A 16760-nucleotide genomic window follows, 5' to 3' on the forward strand; every position below is an offset into this window, starting at 1 on the left:
TTTTTAAAAAAATTAAAATTTTATTTTATTTTTTTTCTTTGCTTCAAATTAATATTTTTTTGATATTTTCATATCATTTTGATGTTCTAATATTAAAAATAATTTTAAAAAAATTAAAAATTATTATTTTTATATATTTTTAAATAAAAAATACTTTAAAAAACACTTTTAACCGCACCGCAGTTCATGGACACTGCTGTAACTATGGTTTCAAAATCACCATTTTTATGGTAAATAATCTAGCTAAAATCACCAACATAATTTCCAAATTGCCATTTCTACGGCAAAAGTTTCCAAATCATCATTTCTACAGTAAAACTTTTCGCCAAAAACACCAACATAATTTCTAAATTGCCGTTTCCACAGTATATATTTTATAATGAAAAACAAACGTCCATGGTTTGAAATATTTTTTATTTTTTAAAATTTATTTTTTAATATTAAAATATTAAAACCATAAAAAATAAAAAATATATTTAAAAAAAACACAAAAAACTCTAAATATCCCTCTTTCAGTTCATTCTTCAAAATCTGAATTAGTTTATTTTTGTATTTTAAAAATATTTTAAAAAATAAAAAATTTTATTTTTTATTTTAAATTAATATTTTTTTATATTTATGAAATGAATCTAAAAGGAAGAAAGGGTCATCAAGCCCAAGACATGGTAGTTTTTATTGGATCACCAAGAAACAGGCAACCTTTCGTCTCGATGTCTAAAGCACACATGCTACAGACAACATCAGCTGAAACACATGGAAAAGGTTGGACACATAGATAATTGCATTGCAAAATTACAAATCACACCGAGAAAGGTAGAGACCGCCAACTTATTTAAAACCCTCACTTGAGACCGCGGAGTGCAGACTGCTGGCAGACCGAGCAAAAAAGGACCACCAATTTCAAGCATTTTTCCTCATTTCAAGAACCTTCTTCCAGGATTCCCTGTTAGAAATCTCAGTCCACCACCTGTTTACATTCTTCCTGGAAGTAAACAGGTATCCGTACCTGTCGGTTGAATTCACCAAGTAGTCCCCATGAGGCAGGTGTGAAAGATCAGCAAAAGAAAATTCATCTCCAGCCAAAAACCGAGTCTGGCCAAGCTTCTGCTCATAAATGTCAAGCACTTTCGCCAACTTATCTACATTCTTCTTTACCAAGGCTTCGTCTACTGGGACACTACTAAATAGGTCAAGCAACAAGACCCAGCTTGGTGGACCGAAAGTCTGCCCATCAGTTTCTACCCATTGATCTATATTTGCTTTTGATAAGATGTCTGTGCCGTATAAGCTCTTGTTTCCCTTGTCAGCATATTTGTCACATATATACCTGCATATTGCTCTTGACTCTGCAACAAACAATAAAAAAACACATGTAAAAAGAACAATTAACAAGGGATTATGAAGAGGATTAAGATGTTTCCTTAAATTTTGATTTTTTTTTAAATGAAAAATTTTTTATATTTTAAAATCATTTTAAACATGTGATAATGTAAAATAAAAAAAAATATTTTTAAATAAAAAATAATTGATATAAAATCACTGCCACAATTCTAAACACCCTATCCCTGAGTAAACAGTGAATGATGTATGATGATCAGAATTTAATTTGGTGTCGATTACCAAAGAGGGTGATGCTCTCGTCTTTAAAAGCTGGTACTTGGCCAAAGGGCTGTTAAGAGTCAAAGGAGGTGGTATGTGAATGGAGGGAAGAAAATGGCAATAACCAGGATAGAGATACTGATTAGTACCTGGATCTTGAGGTACTCAGGCTTCTTCTGTTCACCTTTGTAGAGGTCAATGGGAATGAGCTGAAAGGGCACGTCTTTCTCGATCAGAGTAGCTACGACTCTAGACACTGCTGTGGACACTGGTGGTCCGTAAATAGTCACCGGAGTTGCCATTAGATTTGCTAGTTACAGGAAAGATTACACGTCTTGCTGCTGGAGTAGATTTTAGTGTGCTCTGGTCACTTGACTTGCAGCCACACAGCAGGAAGAGCCTCTGAAACTTTATGCAGTGGATGAGCCTGGTTGGTGAGCCCAATAATTAAGAATCAATTTATGGTGCATTTAGTCCTTTTATCGATTTAATCTTAGTCTAGTCCCCCTGGCTCTTGCTTTTCCTGATTCCATCCTCTTATTATATTTTGTAATCATTTAATGGCCTAGTGCTTCCATCAATAATAGATCCTTTAAAAATTGATTCCATGTGGCATCATTTTAGAACACAAACGATAGATATAAATAAAATATAAACATATTTGATTAAAAAGATGATAACAAAAATCTAAAATAAATTTTTCTTGAGAATAATTTCAGAGTAAATATTTATACTTTCAAAATAAAAATAAAAGGGTGAGTGTTCATTTTATATTTATTGTCTGTCTTTTCTTTTTCTTTTTTTGACAATAAACAAACATTATCTCATAGCATTGAATGGCAGTATTTAAAGTGTCACTGATGGAGTGATGTAATCGCTCAAGACAGAGAATAAGAGGATGAAATTGGGATAAATGAGAGTAAAGGTGATCAAAATAAGATCAAATTGATAGTTGAAGGACCAAATTCACCACTAATCTTTTAAAAAATCCAGAAGAAATGTCAGTTTATTAGGGTCCACCGCATTACGAAGAGTCCAAAGCCAAAAAAAATGTCCCGTGAAAAATGGAAATGCATATGGACCATGGAATTGAAAACAGATATGGTCGCTCTTCTATCAGCTTAGATTTTTTTTATAAAAAAAAAAACAAATTATATTACGATTAACAAAACTTCAAAACATTTGGGATTTTTACTATACATATATGTATTGTGAATGAAGAAATAATTAATTATGGACTTGCATGATTACTTTACTATATATATTAAAATATATGAAAAAATATTATAGAAACACTGTAGTTTTACTGTGGACAAAGGCACACTGCTCTGTGAACGACACTGTAACAATATAGTATTTGCACTATGGATGACACTGTAACATTCTAGAGACGTTCCTTTTCTTTGTTTTTAGTCAAGAATTACGGTTGGAGGCATGATCTTCTCTGCCAAAAACCGCTAGGTTTGGCTTTGGTAGCCGGACCCAACGTTGTTGGGTCTGATTGACAAGCCAGACTCAAAACACTTTCAAAACATATAAATAACTTTGGGTCCTGCCTCCCAGCCAGACCCAACAGAGTATTTGATTGTGGATAACACTGTAACGCTTGTGGGGAGCGTTGTCTTTGCTGTTTGTAAGTCAGAAAGAGTTGTTGTGGCATTGCTGCACAGCCCAATAACTTTGAGTTCTGCTTCACCAGGACCCAATGACATTGAGTTCTGCTGGAACCATTAGCGTTACGTCCTGCCCCAGCAGGACCCAAGACTGTAATTTGTTTTATACGGGTATGACTGCGTAGCTAGATCCAGTAGTCATACCCTATTAAATTTCTTGGATGTTGTCTTCTATGATTTAAATTTATTTTTCAAAATAAATTGATTGCATTGTGAATAATACTGTAGCATCCCGGGAGGTGTTCTCTGCTATGTTTTTTGTCACAAATTATGGTTGGGGGCGTTGCCTTTTCTACCAAGAGCTACTAGGTCTGGCTTGACAGCTGGACCCAAATCACTTTCAAAGGTATTGGGTCTCGTTGCGTAACCATACCCAAGGATATTGGATATGGTTGTATAGTCAAACCCGGCAGCTATACCCAATTAAATTTCTTTTGTCGTTGCCTTCTCTGATTTAAATTTATTTTCCAAAGTAAACTGATGAGATTTTTTTATATTGTATAAAAGTTGGGTGATGATAAAAAAAATTTCGTTTCAGGTTGGGTTGAATTTTCTAATTAAATCATGTTTGATTTTGCGTTTCAAAAATTAAAATTGTATTTGGCTACGAAGCTAGACCCAAGAAATTTTAAAATTTGAATTTTTTTTCCTTTACTTCATTATTAAGATTGTGTTTCGCCGAAAGACGAGACCCAAGAAATTTAAAATTTTAATTTTTATTATTTACTGCAAATTAATATTCTTTTGATATTTTTGTATTATTTTTTAAATATTATTTTTTAAAAAAATTGGGTGCTGCAGTAAGCAAGACCCATCCAGAAGTATTGGGTCTTGCCCCCAGCAGGACCTAATATTGTAACGTGTGTTTTTTTTTTATCATAGAGTAAATAGCAAATATTATTATTACTATTTGATTATTGTTATTTTTATCATTAATAAATTAAAATAAAAAAGTTATTACAATCAAAGAAAAACCATAAATTTTATCTGAAGAGATTAAAAAATATAAAGACTTTGGCCAAACAAGTTTAACATTATTATTTATATTATAAACATTATTTTTTTTATAAATATTATTTTTTTCTTACAGGTAATATTATTAATATAATAATTAAAAAATTAAAAACAAATATCATTAATATTGAAAAACAACCATAAATTTGATATGAGGGTTAGAATTAAAAATTATTATTGTTGTTATTATTACCATTGATAAATTAGGAAAATAATATTATTACTATCAAAGAAAAATAATAAATTTTATCTGAAGGGATTAAAAACTTGAGCCAAACAAATTTAATATTATAAATTTTATTACTGGTAAAAAAAACATAGATTTGATTTGAAGAGCAAAATTAATTATTATTATTATGATTATTATTATTATTAACTTGGGTTTTGACATCCTCTTCCAGACCTAAGAAATTTGGGGCCGGAAAGGAACACCTAATCTAAGTTTTGGATCTGACTGAAATTACCGGCCCCAAGCTTAAGAAGGTGGAATAAGCTGACACCAGGACCCAACAACAACAACCTTGCTACCAGCCCCACTTGCTCAACATAACCCAATGTTGCTGGGTTCTTCTGTCAAGCATGACCCAATAATGTTGGACCCTACTGCCTAACCCAACTTTAATGGGTTTGGATTGTAGCTAGACCTAAGGCTCTTGGATTTGATATTTATCAGGGTTCAAATCTCTTAAGTCTAGTGTTGCAGCTAGACCCAGTTATTCTTTGGAAAGTTTAATATTGATTTTGAAGGGAAAGTGCCTTGTTTCTATTTTTTAAATCTAATATTAATTTACTCATTTTTCTTTTACAATTATCATTTTGAGATGTATTATTTGATTTCTCTTATAATTTTTTTTATTAAAAATTGATTTGATTTATATTAAGATAAACTTTTGTACTTTTATCATTTCTTAACTATTATCAAACATCTTTAATACTTCACCACATAATATTTTTTACACCTTTAACATTTCAATTTTAAATCTTGTTCCTTTGATATTTCTCTTAATTCTTAACATCATCCCTTGCCGCACACAACTTAAATATATATTTTTTTGTTGTTGTTTGAATATAAGAGGTATCATTAAACAAGATTTTATTTGTTATTATCGAGGTTTAATTTGTTAAATTTTAAATTTAAGCTGTTATGTAAGATATAAATATATAATTTATATAATTTTTTAATATATTTTTTAAAAGTTAATTGAGCTTGAAACTTCTATAATATCATATTATTTTGTATTTATTTTTTATTAAATAAATAAAAATAATAAAATTTAAACTCATAACCATTTAATCATCTAAATTTTTATATCATATTAAAAACTAATAAATCTAAAATTATAAATTATTATATAAAATTTTAAAATATAATTTATATTATCCTAAACTCAATCTGCTTTCGTATAATCTCAGCATCAACGAGATCAATTCAAGCTCAATTTTTTTTTATCAAGCACCTTATGCGGTGAGCATTAGCAAGTTAAAGACAAACTATAGCATTATCTCTTTCCTTTTTCTTCTGCAGATCTTCCCATTTATACTTTCCCACCTACCACGTCCACCCCCCTCCCCCCGCTCGTTTAACTCACGCGCCCTCTCTCTCTCTCTTCCAAGTCATCCTTTGATCTCCTCTAGAGAGAGCAGAAAAGGAGCATCAATTAGTTCGACAATGAGCAGATAATTAACCTCTAAAAACCCAATCAAGGTAAACGGAGATTCTCCCTTCATCCCTGCAAGAACAATAATAATAATAAAAAAGATAATTAATAAGAAATTTCTAGTCTTTTTTTTTCAGATAAGCTCAAAGAAAAATGTGGTGGCAAATAAGCCACGTGTAAAACAAAAAACATTATTTGCAAAAAAGTTAAAGAAAGACCATTTCGTTTTAGCCGAAAGCCCCTCCAACCACCATTTCTATGGTAAACAATCTAGCCAGAATCACCCGCATAATTTCCAAATTGCCATTTCTACAGCATAAGTTTCCAAATCATCATTTCTACATAAAACTTTGAGCCGAAACCACCAACATAATTTCTAGATTGCCATTTCCGCAGTATATATTTTATAACGTAAAACAAACGTCCCATAGATTGAATTAGTTAATAAAGCGAACTCTTATCCAGACATCATATCATATGTGATTTTTAAAATATTTTTTATTTAAAAATATATTAAAACAATATTTTTTATTTTTTAAAATTTGTTTTTGATATTAAAATATTTAAAACACAAAAAAAATTAATTTAAAATAAATAATAATAATTTTTAAAAAAAGAACACAAAAATCTCTAAACGACCCTCTTTCGAAAGCTCTAAATGAACCTATCACTAGCAAGACCAGCACCGTACATTCTTCAAAATCTGAATTATTTTGTTCAATTGTCAGCGAATAGCATGTCGAGTCATTAGAACATTGAAGTTTTAAGCTGTTCACATTCATCTCCGAGCTTACAATGCAAAAATTCCGTTTCTATTCCCGACTAAAATCATGCATCGCATTGGAAGCGTCGTTTGCCAAATCTTGAAGAGCACAGAATCCAAAAGGAAGAATGGGTCATCCAGACCAAGACATGGTAGTTTTTATTGGATCAACAAGAAACAGGTAACCTATCGTCTCGATGTCCAAGGCACACATGCTACAGACAACATCAGCTGAAACACATGGAAAAGGTTGGAAACATAGATAATTGCATTACAAAATTACAAATCACACCGAGAAAGGTAGAGACCGCCAACTTATTTAAAACCCTCAATTGAGACTGCGGAGTGCAGACTGCTGGCAGACCGAGCTAAAAACGACCACCAATTTCAAGCATTTTTCCTCATTTCAAGAACCTTCTTCCAGGATTCCCTGTTAGAAATCTCAGTCCACCACCTGTTTACATTCTTCCTGGAAGTAAACAGGTATCCCTTGTCAGTTGAATTCACCAAGTAGTCCCCATTAGGCAGGTGTGAAAGATCAGCAAAAGAAAATTCATCTCCAGCCAAAAACCGAGTCTGGCCAAGCTTCTGCTCATAAATGTCAAGCACTTTCGCCAACTTATCTACGTTCTTCTTTATCAGGGCTTCGTCTACGGGGACACTACTAAATAGAAGGTCATGAACCAAGTCCCCGCTTGGTGGACCGAAAGTCTGCCCATCAGTTTCTACCCATTGATCTATATTTGCTTTTGATAAGATGTCTGTGCCGTATAAGCTCCTGTTTCCCTTGTCAGCGTATTTGTCACATATGTACCTGCATATTGCTCTTGACTCTGCAACAAACAATCAAAAAACACATGTAAAAAGAACAATTAAAAAGGGATTATGAAGAGGATTAAGTTAATGGTGAATGATGATCAGAATTTAGAATTTGGTGTAGTTTACCAAAGAGGGTGATGCTCTCGTCTTTAAAAGCTGGTACTTGGCCAAAGGGCTGTTAAGAGTCAAAGGAGGTGGTGAGCATGTGAATGGAGGAAAGAAAATGGAAATAACCAAGATAGAGATACTGATTTGTACCTGGATCTTGAGGTACTCAGGCTTCTTCTGTTCACCTTTGGAGAGGTCAATGGGAACGAGGTGAAAGGGCACGTCTTTCTCGATCAGAGTAGCTAGGACTCTAGACACTGCTGTGGACAATGGTGGTCCGTAAATAGTCACCGGAGTTGCCATTAGATTTGCTAGTTACAGGAAAGATTACACGTCTTGCTGCTGGAGTAGATTTTAGTGTGCTCTGGTCACTTCACTTATAGCCACGCAGCAGGAAGAGCCTCTGAAACTTTATGCAGGAGATAAGACTGTTGGTGAGCCCAATAATTAAGAATCAATTTATGGTGCATTTAGTCCTTTTATCAATTTTGGCAGTGTAATAATTTTTTTAAATAACTTTTTATATTAAAATATATGTCAAAGATATTTTTTTATTTTTAAAAAATTATTTTTAATATCAGCTCATCAAAATAATCCAAAAAATACAAACCACACTCAATTTTAATAAAAAAAAATTATTTAAAATTTGACGAAACACAGGTTGAAACACACAGCCAAACACTCTCTTAATCTTAGTCCAGTCCCCCTTGCTCTTACTTTTTCTGATTCCATCCTCTTATTATAATTTGTAATCATTTAGGGCCTGTTTGGTTAAAAAGATAATGATAGAAGTATAAAATAAAAACAAATTGATTTGTAATCATTTAGGGCCCAAAGCGAAAAGGATGTCACGTGAAAAATGGAAATGCATACGGACCGTGGAAAGAGATACGGTCGATCTTCTATCAGCTTAGATTTTGTTTTTTTTAAAAAAAAAACAAATTATATTATCCTTTAAAAGACGTGGAAAAATATTGTCCTTGAAATGTGTGAGTGGATATAAAATGTTTGGAATGTGGATGACACTATAACAGTAATTTATTTATTACTCAAAATGTATTGCTGGTCTCACTAGTTAACTGGACCCATTGTTCTGAACCCAATGTTACGAGGTCCAGTAGGATCCAATATTGTTATGTCTGGTTAAATTGCTGTGTATATATTTTTTTTAGATTTTTTTTATTTTTTTCATATGATAAATAAGAAATAAATTGATAAGATTTTTTTATACTGTATAAAAGTTTGGTGATAATAATTTTTTTTTCATTTTAGGTTAATTTTTTTTAATTTTTATATTATTTTGATGTGATAATGTAAAAATTAATTTTAAAAAATAAAAAACTTTTATCTCAATATATATTTTTAAAAAATAATTGTTGCGTAATAATATAAGAGCTAGCATATTGGCTCGTACTGTACAACGGATCAATAACATTTTTTTTCAAATAAAAAAATGATTGAGTTGGGTTAAAAGCACACAATGTATTTGCATCATCACCGTCTTCAAGTAAAGTATTTTCTATAGTAGCATCATGAATAATACATAGTAGAGTATCGCTCAATACACCAACAACTAATTTCTTTCCCTTTAATCTTTTCATTTTAAGATATTTTCAATTTTATCTTTTCCTCTTAATTTTTTTTTTCATATTGTAAAGAGAAAATAAATTGATGTGACTTTTTTTTATATTGTACAAAGATAGGGTGATGATAATTTTTTTTCCATTTTAGGTTGTGTTAAATTTTTTTATTGAAGCATGTTTGTTTTTGCGTTTCAAAATGATTTTTTTAAAAATTAAATTTTATTTTATTTTTTTCTTTACTTCAAATTAATATTTTTTGATATTTTTGTATTATTTTGTTGTGATGATATAAAAAATAAAATTTAAAAAATAAAAAATATATTATCTTTGTATATTTTTTTAAAAAAATATTTTAAAAAACAGTATTGTGAACATAGACTCATTACACTATAGGCAACATTATTGAACTTGAGAAGGCATTGTCTTTTCTATTTATTAGTAAAAAAATGTTGTTGAACCGAGCTGAGTTGCCCGACCCAATAGCACCCAACACTATGGGCCGGACTTGCAGCTAGTCTCAAGGTTATTGGGTCTAGTTTTCAGCTAGACCTGTCAATCTTGGGTCTAGCTGGGCAGCCCGACCCAATATTATTGGGTTTGGTTGAGCCGTTATATATTTTTTAATTTTATTTATTTTTCTTTGTAGATTTTTTTATGTAATTTTTTTTCAAACAGTAAAGAGAAAATAAAATGATGAAACTTTTTTTATATTGTATAGAAGTTGAGTAATGATAATTTTTTTATTGAGACCATGTTGAATTTTTCTTATTAAAACATGTTTGTTTTTGCATTTCAAAAATGCTTTAAAAAATTAGTTTTTTTAAATTCAAATTTATATTTTTTAAAATGTTTTTGTATTATTTTGATGTGATAATATAAAAAATAAATTTTAAAAAATAAACAAATGTTATCTCAATATATTTTTTTAAAAAATAACAATTATGTAATAATATAATAGCAAGAATATTAGCCCGCACTCCGCAGCGGGTCAATAATTATTATTTTTTCAAATGTAAAAATACTTGAATGGAGTTAAAAGTACAAAATGTATTTACATCACCATCTTCAAAGAAAATATTTTCTACAGTGGCACAATAAATAGTGCATAGCAGAGCAGTGTCCAATCCACCGACATCTAATTTATTTGTCATTAATTTTTTTTTTTTTAAGATATTTTTAATTTTATTTTTCTTCCTTATTTTTTTACTGATAAAAAATAAATTAATGTCCTTTGAAAGAGAAAAATACCATCCACCACGATATCAAACTCCATCGCCATATAACCATCCAGAAGTTTAGTCTTATTATTCCAACTAAAATGGTGCAAGTTTGACCTCAAACTTCCTAGAAATAAAATTTACTAAGAGCCAACATGTTTTATTGCGAATTTGAATTGCTTTGTTCTGAAGATTATTGAATCCAAAACACCAAAATGAAAGTGCATCACACGAGTAAGGAAAGTTGAGAACATGAGACAAAAAATGAAGAACAACAAAAGCCACTGAGTCCAAACACATGGAATAAGATTATTGAATCAACAAGTACTAGGCAAGGCATGGCAACTCCTAGTTTCCACGTCCAAGACACACAGCCCACATGAAATTAGACGACACATGGGAAATGACAATACAACGAAAGATACACAAAACACAGCAACCTCGTAATCACAGGTTACAAACGCCTTAAACCCTCACCGCCGCTTCCGATGTAACCTGAAACCGATAAAATATCACCAATTTCAACCACTTTTCCTCATCTCAATAACCTTCTTCCAAGATTCCCTGTCAGAAATCTCATTCCACCACCTCCCCACATTTTCCCTGGAAGTAAAAAGATGTCCCTTGTCCGTAGCATTCACCAAGTAATCTCCATTAGGCAAGTGTGAAAGATCAGCAAAAGTAAAATCATCTCCAGCCAGGAACCGACTCTCTCCAAGCCTCTGCTCATAAATATCAAGCACTTTCCCCAGCTTCTCCTCGTTCTGCTTTATCACACCGTGGTCTTGTGGGATATTCATTCTTGGTGCGAATGCAAGCTGAAACACCAAAGCCCCACTTGATGGCCCAAAACTCTGCCCCTCAGCTTCTACCCATTGATCTATTGATGCCCTTTCTAATGGGTTTGTACCGTATAACCCCTTGTCTCCTCTATCTGCATATTTCTCACACACATACCTGCATATGGATCTTGATTCTGGGACCCAGAAAGGAAAAAACCCAAAAAGCATTAATATAGAGGGATTACTAAAATAAATCAGTATACTTTTAGTTTGAAATCGATAATGTTAGTATCTTTACCAAAGAGGGAAATGCTTTCATCTTGAAAAGCCGGTACTTGGCCAAAGGGCTGTCAGATATGGTCAAAATTACGCAATTGATGAGTGTGTGAAGGAGAACAAGATTAAGAGTAACCAAAATAGAAGTAATATGTGTATTTCAAGACAAGAGTACCTGAATCTTGAGGTAATCAGGCTTCTTGTGTTCACCTTTGGACATGTCAACAGGAATGATCTGAAAAGGCACATCTTTCTCAAGAAGAGTAACTAGGACTCTAGACACTGCTGTGGATAATGGTGGTCCGTACACCTTCACTGGAGTTGCCATATGATTTGGTAGCTGAATGAAGATTGGTTATTGCTGCCTTTTCTTTCAGTTTTGTGTCTTCTGACCGCACAAAAAGGAAGCCTGCCACTTTATCCTTCGCTTTAGATGGTTGGTCACCAGGGTCAACCGATCAAGACCCGAAAGAGCAGTGAAAATGGGCTTGAAAACCCAGATTATGGGTGTCACCTCTTTGATCCATCTTTGCTATAGGCCTGTCATTATTAAAAATTATTATTATTAATTAATTAAAATTAAAAAAAATTAAAAAAGATAAATGATTTTACCATATATCACGTCACAAAATACTACTAGCAATAGTTTTTTTTCTTTATTTTTTCATTTTTTTCTTAATTGCATCCTTTAAATTTTAGTTAATTTATTAAAAATTAAACTTTATAATTTCTTGCCGTTTGATTTTTATGTGATTATTTTAATTTCATGACCCGTGTCACAGATTTAGTTGGTTAACTTGATTTTTTTTCTTCTTTTCTATAATTGAATTTTTTTTTCTAACTTCATCATTTAACATTGAATTTATTAGAAATTAGACTTTAGAATTCATTTTGATTTAATTTCTATGAAATTATCTTAATCTCATGATCTGAGTCACACGTTTTGTAGGTTATCTCAGTTTCATGACTATGATCATGGGATTGATAGGTTAACATAGGTCGACTCGAATTGTTTTATTGGTTTACTTTTTATGAGGTTATCCTAGTTTCAGGACTCAGGTTAACCAAGGTTGACTAAGATTGTTTTTTGTGTTTTTTTTTAAATTTATTTTTTTCTAAACTTTATCCATCAATATTGGATTAATTAGAAATTAGATTTCATTCTTTGTTTTGATTTACTTTCTATAAGGTTATCTTGGTTTCATGACTTAGGTTGTGGAATTGGTAGGTTAACTTGTTTTGAGTTTTTTTTAATTGAATATTTTTTTGATTTATCCTTCAACATTTGGTTGATTGAGATTTGAGTTTCATAATTTATTTTAAATTGTTTTATATGGGTTATCATGGTCTCATAACCTGAGTCGTGAATTTAACAGATTAACCCATATTGATCTAAGTTTATCTAATATATTGTTATCTCAATATTTTTTTTAAAGATATTGTCTTATTTTTTTTAGTCAAACTGTATTTTTACCAATAGTCTGAGTTGTTTTTGAACTCACCAAGTTGATCGAGTTATATCGCGTCAACCCTCACATGATTTAAATTTTTTCTTTTTACTAAAAAACATTAGCAAGATATTTTTTTACATTAAAAAAAATTTGATCTGATCCCCAATATAAAATGTGCCAAAAATCTATTTGTGTTTTTTAATTGAATGTGGAATCTAGCTAGTTTGCACACTTAACTATTAAATCATTTATAGGAGATGAGGTATGAACATTACCTTTTTTTTGCTTCGCTAGTAAGAAATACTTCATTCTTATAATTCAGATTAAGTATTCCTCCATTAAAATGCTCTTATTTAGTCTAATCATAGTACAAAATGATTTATAAACTACATCCATTACATTTTTAGTTTACATTTTACAAGGAGGCAAGCTACATATGTTGTTCTCATGCTTGGACTTGGGAGTAATCTTTATTGAATCACATCCTACTTGTGTTGGGAACTCATAGTAATCCAAAGTTGTCTTCTAAGTACTAAATATATGGTCACAACTCTTATTTATGTTATAAAATGATTGATTAATTAGCACTGGTGGTCCAGTTTAAAAGAAGCCTAGTTGAGATAAAAGATGAAATATTTCTGATGTTCACATCTAAGAGCAACCCGCGATATTCAATATTAAGCTCTATGAACACTTTAATAATTTCTTCTAGGAAAAAAGGTTTCCTAGCCCATCTCTCCTCCGTTTCCTGATGGTTTATCTTGTGCATAGCCAATAATAAAATCATCATTTTATTTATGTCTTCTACATCTATTACAACCATCATTGAGCTTAGATGCCAATGGTTATTGTTTCCTTCAACATACTTATATCAATTACGACAATGATTTACTTGAGCTAGGATTTAACTATGAAATGAGAAATGTTAGGTGAAGATTCATACATATTTACATACCTTTTTATTTTGTCTTTCATGCTAGTAATTTTCTCTACTGGAGTGGAGATTTGGACACAGAAATCAATTGTCTCTATCATATCTGGACTGCGATTAAAATTAACAATAAGCTTGTTTATTAGAACACTATCGAGGTACTTAATCTTCTGGTTATCACTCCTAAAACATTATTATTAATATACTCATATCTTTAACTCTTATATAAAAATCAAAGAAACATAAGTTAAATCTAATTTAACATTTTTATATAAAAAACGATATTGCAATATAATTTCTATATATACCTAAATTCCATTAACCTTTCATTGATCATCAATATCAAATGTGTGCATTACAAATAAGAATATGATTGCTTAAACTACAGTCTTGTAGGTATTTTCAAAGATAAACACCATCAGAAGAAGTTGAGAACTTATGAATACTAGGAAACGAGTGATTGGAATTCCAAGTATGATGAGCTAGATTATCATAGTGATGATGTTGACGATCATGTTTAACATAATGTGAAGTTCATCAATGACAATTTATGTTTCATTGAGAGATAATGTCAATGCCTTTCGCTTTCTGAATATGTTAACCTAAAACAGTAGATGAAGACATAAAGAAATTCTAAATTAGTAAATGTTCAAGAATATCTAGAGATTGAAATTTGCTAGGAAAAGGAATAAATTTAAAGATTAACTACTAGCCATTTGTTAAAAGACAACTTGTTTATTCCCTTGTTCTCGTACATTATTCATATGATGTACATTGTTCTTAATGCTTTTTCTTAATTTCAAAATATTCTTCAATTCAAGCATATATAACTTTTCAAAGTCATCATGTAGCTTTTATAGATATACCTTTCTCACATTGTCAGCCTTTCAGTTTGATTCTTTCAAAACTTTTCATGTTTGCTTAGCAGTGGTTGCATAGGTTACTATCTCAAAAGTGGCATCATCTAAATATTAATGGATGATTATTAGTGCTTCTTGATCCTTCTTTCGTGCCTTTTACACGATCTCTATTTGGGTTAAAGTTAATGTTGCTCCATCTATAAGTTCCTTAAAGCCCTTTTCCAAACATTTCCCATACATCTTGGAGACTTAGCCAAGCTTTTACTCGAATACACTAAGTTTTATAGTTATCATTTGTCAATATAGTTGACACTAAAGTGGGAAGTTTGGAAAATAATCAAACCTAAACTCTGATATCACTTGTTGGAAAAAGGTAAGTGTGATAGAAGATCAAAAACAATAATACAAAGTAAAAAACTCAAGAACAAGAAGAAAATTCAGGGGAATGTATATTTTTATGAAGTGTTTCTCTCTACATGTTTTTTTATAGGCATAAAGTCCCAAATAATTAAGGAATTAAACTAATACAAGAAATTTCTAATATGAATAAGAATTGTATTTTGTCGACTAAATCGGTCAACCGTTTCTCAATTAATCGATTGATTTATTTAATCTAATTGATCGACCGATTTCTAACTAGTAGACCAACTTCTCTGTTCTTTAGAAAAATCAGAATTCAATTTTTATTTTCAACACTTTCTCAAATATTTTATTGGTTGTCTCTTTTTCCTGCCACTCACTTTTGATATAGAGGGAAGAGTCATCTTTGATGTCTGAATCAAGTATATGCTCATCTAAAGTAGACAATGCACCATGGCGGACAATGTTAATCCTCCTCCTCATATTCCAAGCTGATATATTCTTCTGATTTAGATTTTGCAGATTGTCGATTGAAATCTCTTCATCTTTCTTACCAGGCATTGTCCTAGAAAATCTGGGTTTCTTCCCGACGGTGGTGCATCGTTGTAGCTTTGTTGCAAGTAGTGTTTCTTTTAGTTCACCAGGAGCAGTACTAGTAGACCCAGAATTTCTTACCTGCTGAACCTCGGCGACTGTCCCTTCCTCTTGGTGCTTCGTCTTTCAAACAATGGAGGACCAGAGAGTGTCTCAATTACATATTGATTGAACAGAGCCTCCTGGATTCGGTCAAAGAATGCGTTGACATGGAAGGATGAAGTAAGAGCCTTAACAAGGAGGGTTTTCAGAAGCCATATCACTGTTCCTATAAACAAACACGCCAAAATCTTGGTCCCATAAAGCAAGATCTTGCTCTTACTCTCCTCAACCTTATGATGAAAAACAAAGTGCCAAATGAGCAAAGACAAATCCAACCAGAGGGAATTCTGAACTGCTCTCCTCAACCCATAAACAAAATACAGAACCCGTTTCCGCAAAAGAAAATTGTGTTCATTGAAGATCACAACAAGCTTAATTCCCCAACCAGACACCAAACGACCAATCTTGTTTACGACTAACCTCCACGAATTTTGTTCAAAAGCACCGAAAGATGGTTGGTTTGCCAAGTCCTTGCTTCTTTGCTGGAAGGCTTCGTCGAGTACACCCTCAAACGACACTTTGAATTTCTTTGATGAACCTTTAACTTTACTGCTTGGAATTTCACTGCTGGATTTTGAAGCAATAGTAGTTTCTTAGTCACAAACATCAGCATTGTTGATGTTGACAATGAATTGTTCATTCTGGTCAAGCGAACTAGAGGACTGTGCCATGTAACAATCCCTGTCATGGTGCGGAGGAGCTTGTGAGTATGTGGTTTCTTCTTCCAGGTGCTCTGGTTGTTGTTTAAGCCCGAGCACCATGAGATTTCAGGGATTTTCTCAAGGGTTCCATTAGAGGATCTTCGGGGAATCTTCAAGGCCTCGTGTGGGTAATAAATTACCGATGTGTAGTGCTTTTAAGCATGTAAACTATAGTTGATAGATAAACATTCGAATTTTGATAGTGCAGCATCATCACTTTACTCTTTGCACTAATTGAGTGGACACGGACGCTCATGGAAGCTACAGAT

At 31.9% G+C, this 16760-nt stretch overlaps 3 protein-coding genes across 3 annotated transcripts; all 3 read right to left on the reverse strand.

Annotated features, from left to right (window-relative positions):
- Positions 1–649: 649 nt before the first annotated feature.
- Positions 650–2054, reverse strand: LOC133691091 (glutathione S-transferase F11-like). The gene is made up of 3 exons (XM_062111425.1): positions 1749–2054; positions 1621–1669; positions 650–1346 (listed from the first exon to the last, which is right to left on the reverse strand). The coding sequence occupies exons 1-3, from the start codon at positions 1899–1901 to the stop codon at positions 901–903; spliced, it is 648 nt and encodes a 215-aa protein (XP_061967409.1). The 5' UTR covers positions 1902–2054; the 3' UTR covers positions 650–900.
- Positions 2055–6843: 4789 nt separating this feature from the next.
- Positions 6844–8081, reverse strand: LOC133692270 (glutathione S-transferase F11-like). The gene is made up of 3 exons (XM_062113087.1): positions 7785–8081; positions 7653–7701; positions 6844–7540 (listed from the first exon to the last, which is right to left on the reverse strand). The coding sequence occupies exons 1-3, from the start codon at positions 7935–7937 to the stop codon at positions 7095–7097; spliced, it is 648 nt and encodes a 215-aa protein (XP_061969071.1). The 5' UTR covers positions 7938–8081; the 3' UTR covers positions 6844–7094.
- A 2638-nt stretch (positions 8082–10719) lies between these two features.
- LOC133690496 (glutathione S-transferase F11-like) lies at positions 10720–11918 on the reverse strand. Its single transcript, XM_062110720.1, has 3 exons — positions 11668–11918; positions 11515–11563; positions 10720–11410 (listed from the first exon to the last, which is right to left on the reverse strand). The coding sequence occupies exons 1-3, from the start codon at positions 11818–11820 to the stop codon at positions 10956–10958; spliced, it is 657 nt and encodes a 218-aa protein (XP_061966704.1). The 5' UTR covers positions 11821–11918; the 3' UTR covers positions 10720–10955.
- Between the last annotated feature and the right edge of the window lie 4842 nt (positions 11919–16760).

This window comes from Populus nigra, chromosome 4, assembly GCF_951802175.1.
Source record: "Populus nigra chromosome 4, ddPopNigr1.1, whole genome shotgun sequence".
Classification (NCBI taxonomy): Eukaryota; Viridiplantae; Streptophyta; class Magnoliopsida; order Malpighiales; family Salicaceae; genus Populus; species Populus nigra.

Excerpts from the sequence above, each read along its gene's own strand:
- LOC133692270 (XM_062113087.1), bottom strand. The coding sequence starts at position 7,937 with ATGGCAACTCCGGTGACTATTTACGGACCACCATTGTCCACAGCAGTG. Across the intron at positions 7,702-7,784 it reads CTGAGTACCTCAAGATCCAG|CCCTTTGGCCAAGTACCAGC; the intron begins GTACAAATCAGT and ends GACTCTTAACAG. Across the intron at positions 7,541-7,652 it reads CGAGAGCATCACCCTCTTTG|AGTCAAGAGCAATATGCAGG; the intron begins GTAAACTACACC and ends TGTTTGTTGCAG.
- LOC133691091 (XM_062111425.1), bottom strand. The coding sequence starts at position 1,901 with ATGGCAACTCCGGTGACTATTTACGGACCACCAGTGTCCACAGCAGTG. Across the intron at positions 1,670-1,748 it reads CTGAGTACCTCAAGATCCAG|CCCTTTGGCCAAGTACCAGC; the intron begins GTACTAATCAGT and ends GACTCTTAACAG. Across the intron at positions 1,347-1,620 it reads CGAGAGCATCACCCTCTTTG|AGTCAAGAGCAATATGCAGG; the intron begins GTAATCGACACC and ends TGTTTGTTGCAG.
- LOC133690496 (XM_062110720.1), bottom strand. The coding sequence starts at position 11,820 with ATGGCAACTCCAGTGAAGGTGTACGGACCACCATTATCCACAGCAGTG. Across the intron at positions 11,564-11,667 it reads CTGATTACCTCAAGATTCAG|CCCTTTGGCCAAGTACCGGC; the intron begins GTACTCTTGTCT and ends CATATCTGACAG. Across the intron at positions 11,411-11,514 it reads TGAAAGCATTTCCCTCTTTG|AATCAAGATCCATATGCAGG; the intron begins GTAAAGATACTA and ends TCTGGGTCCCAG.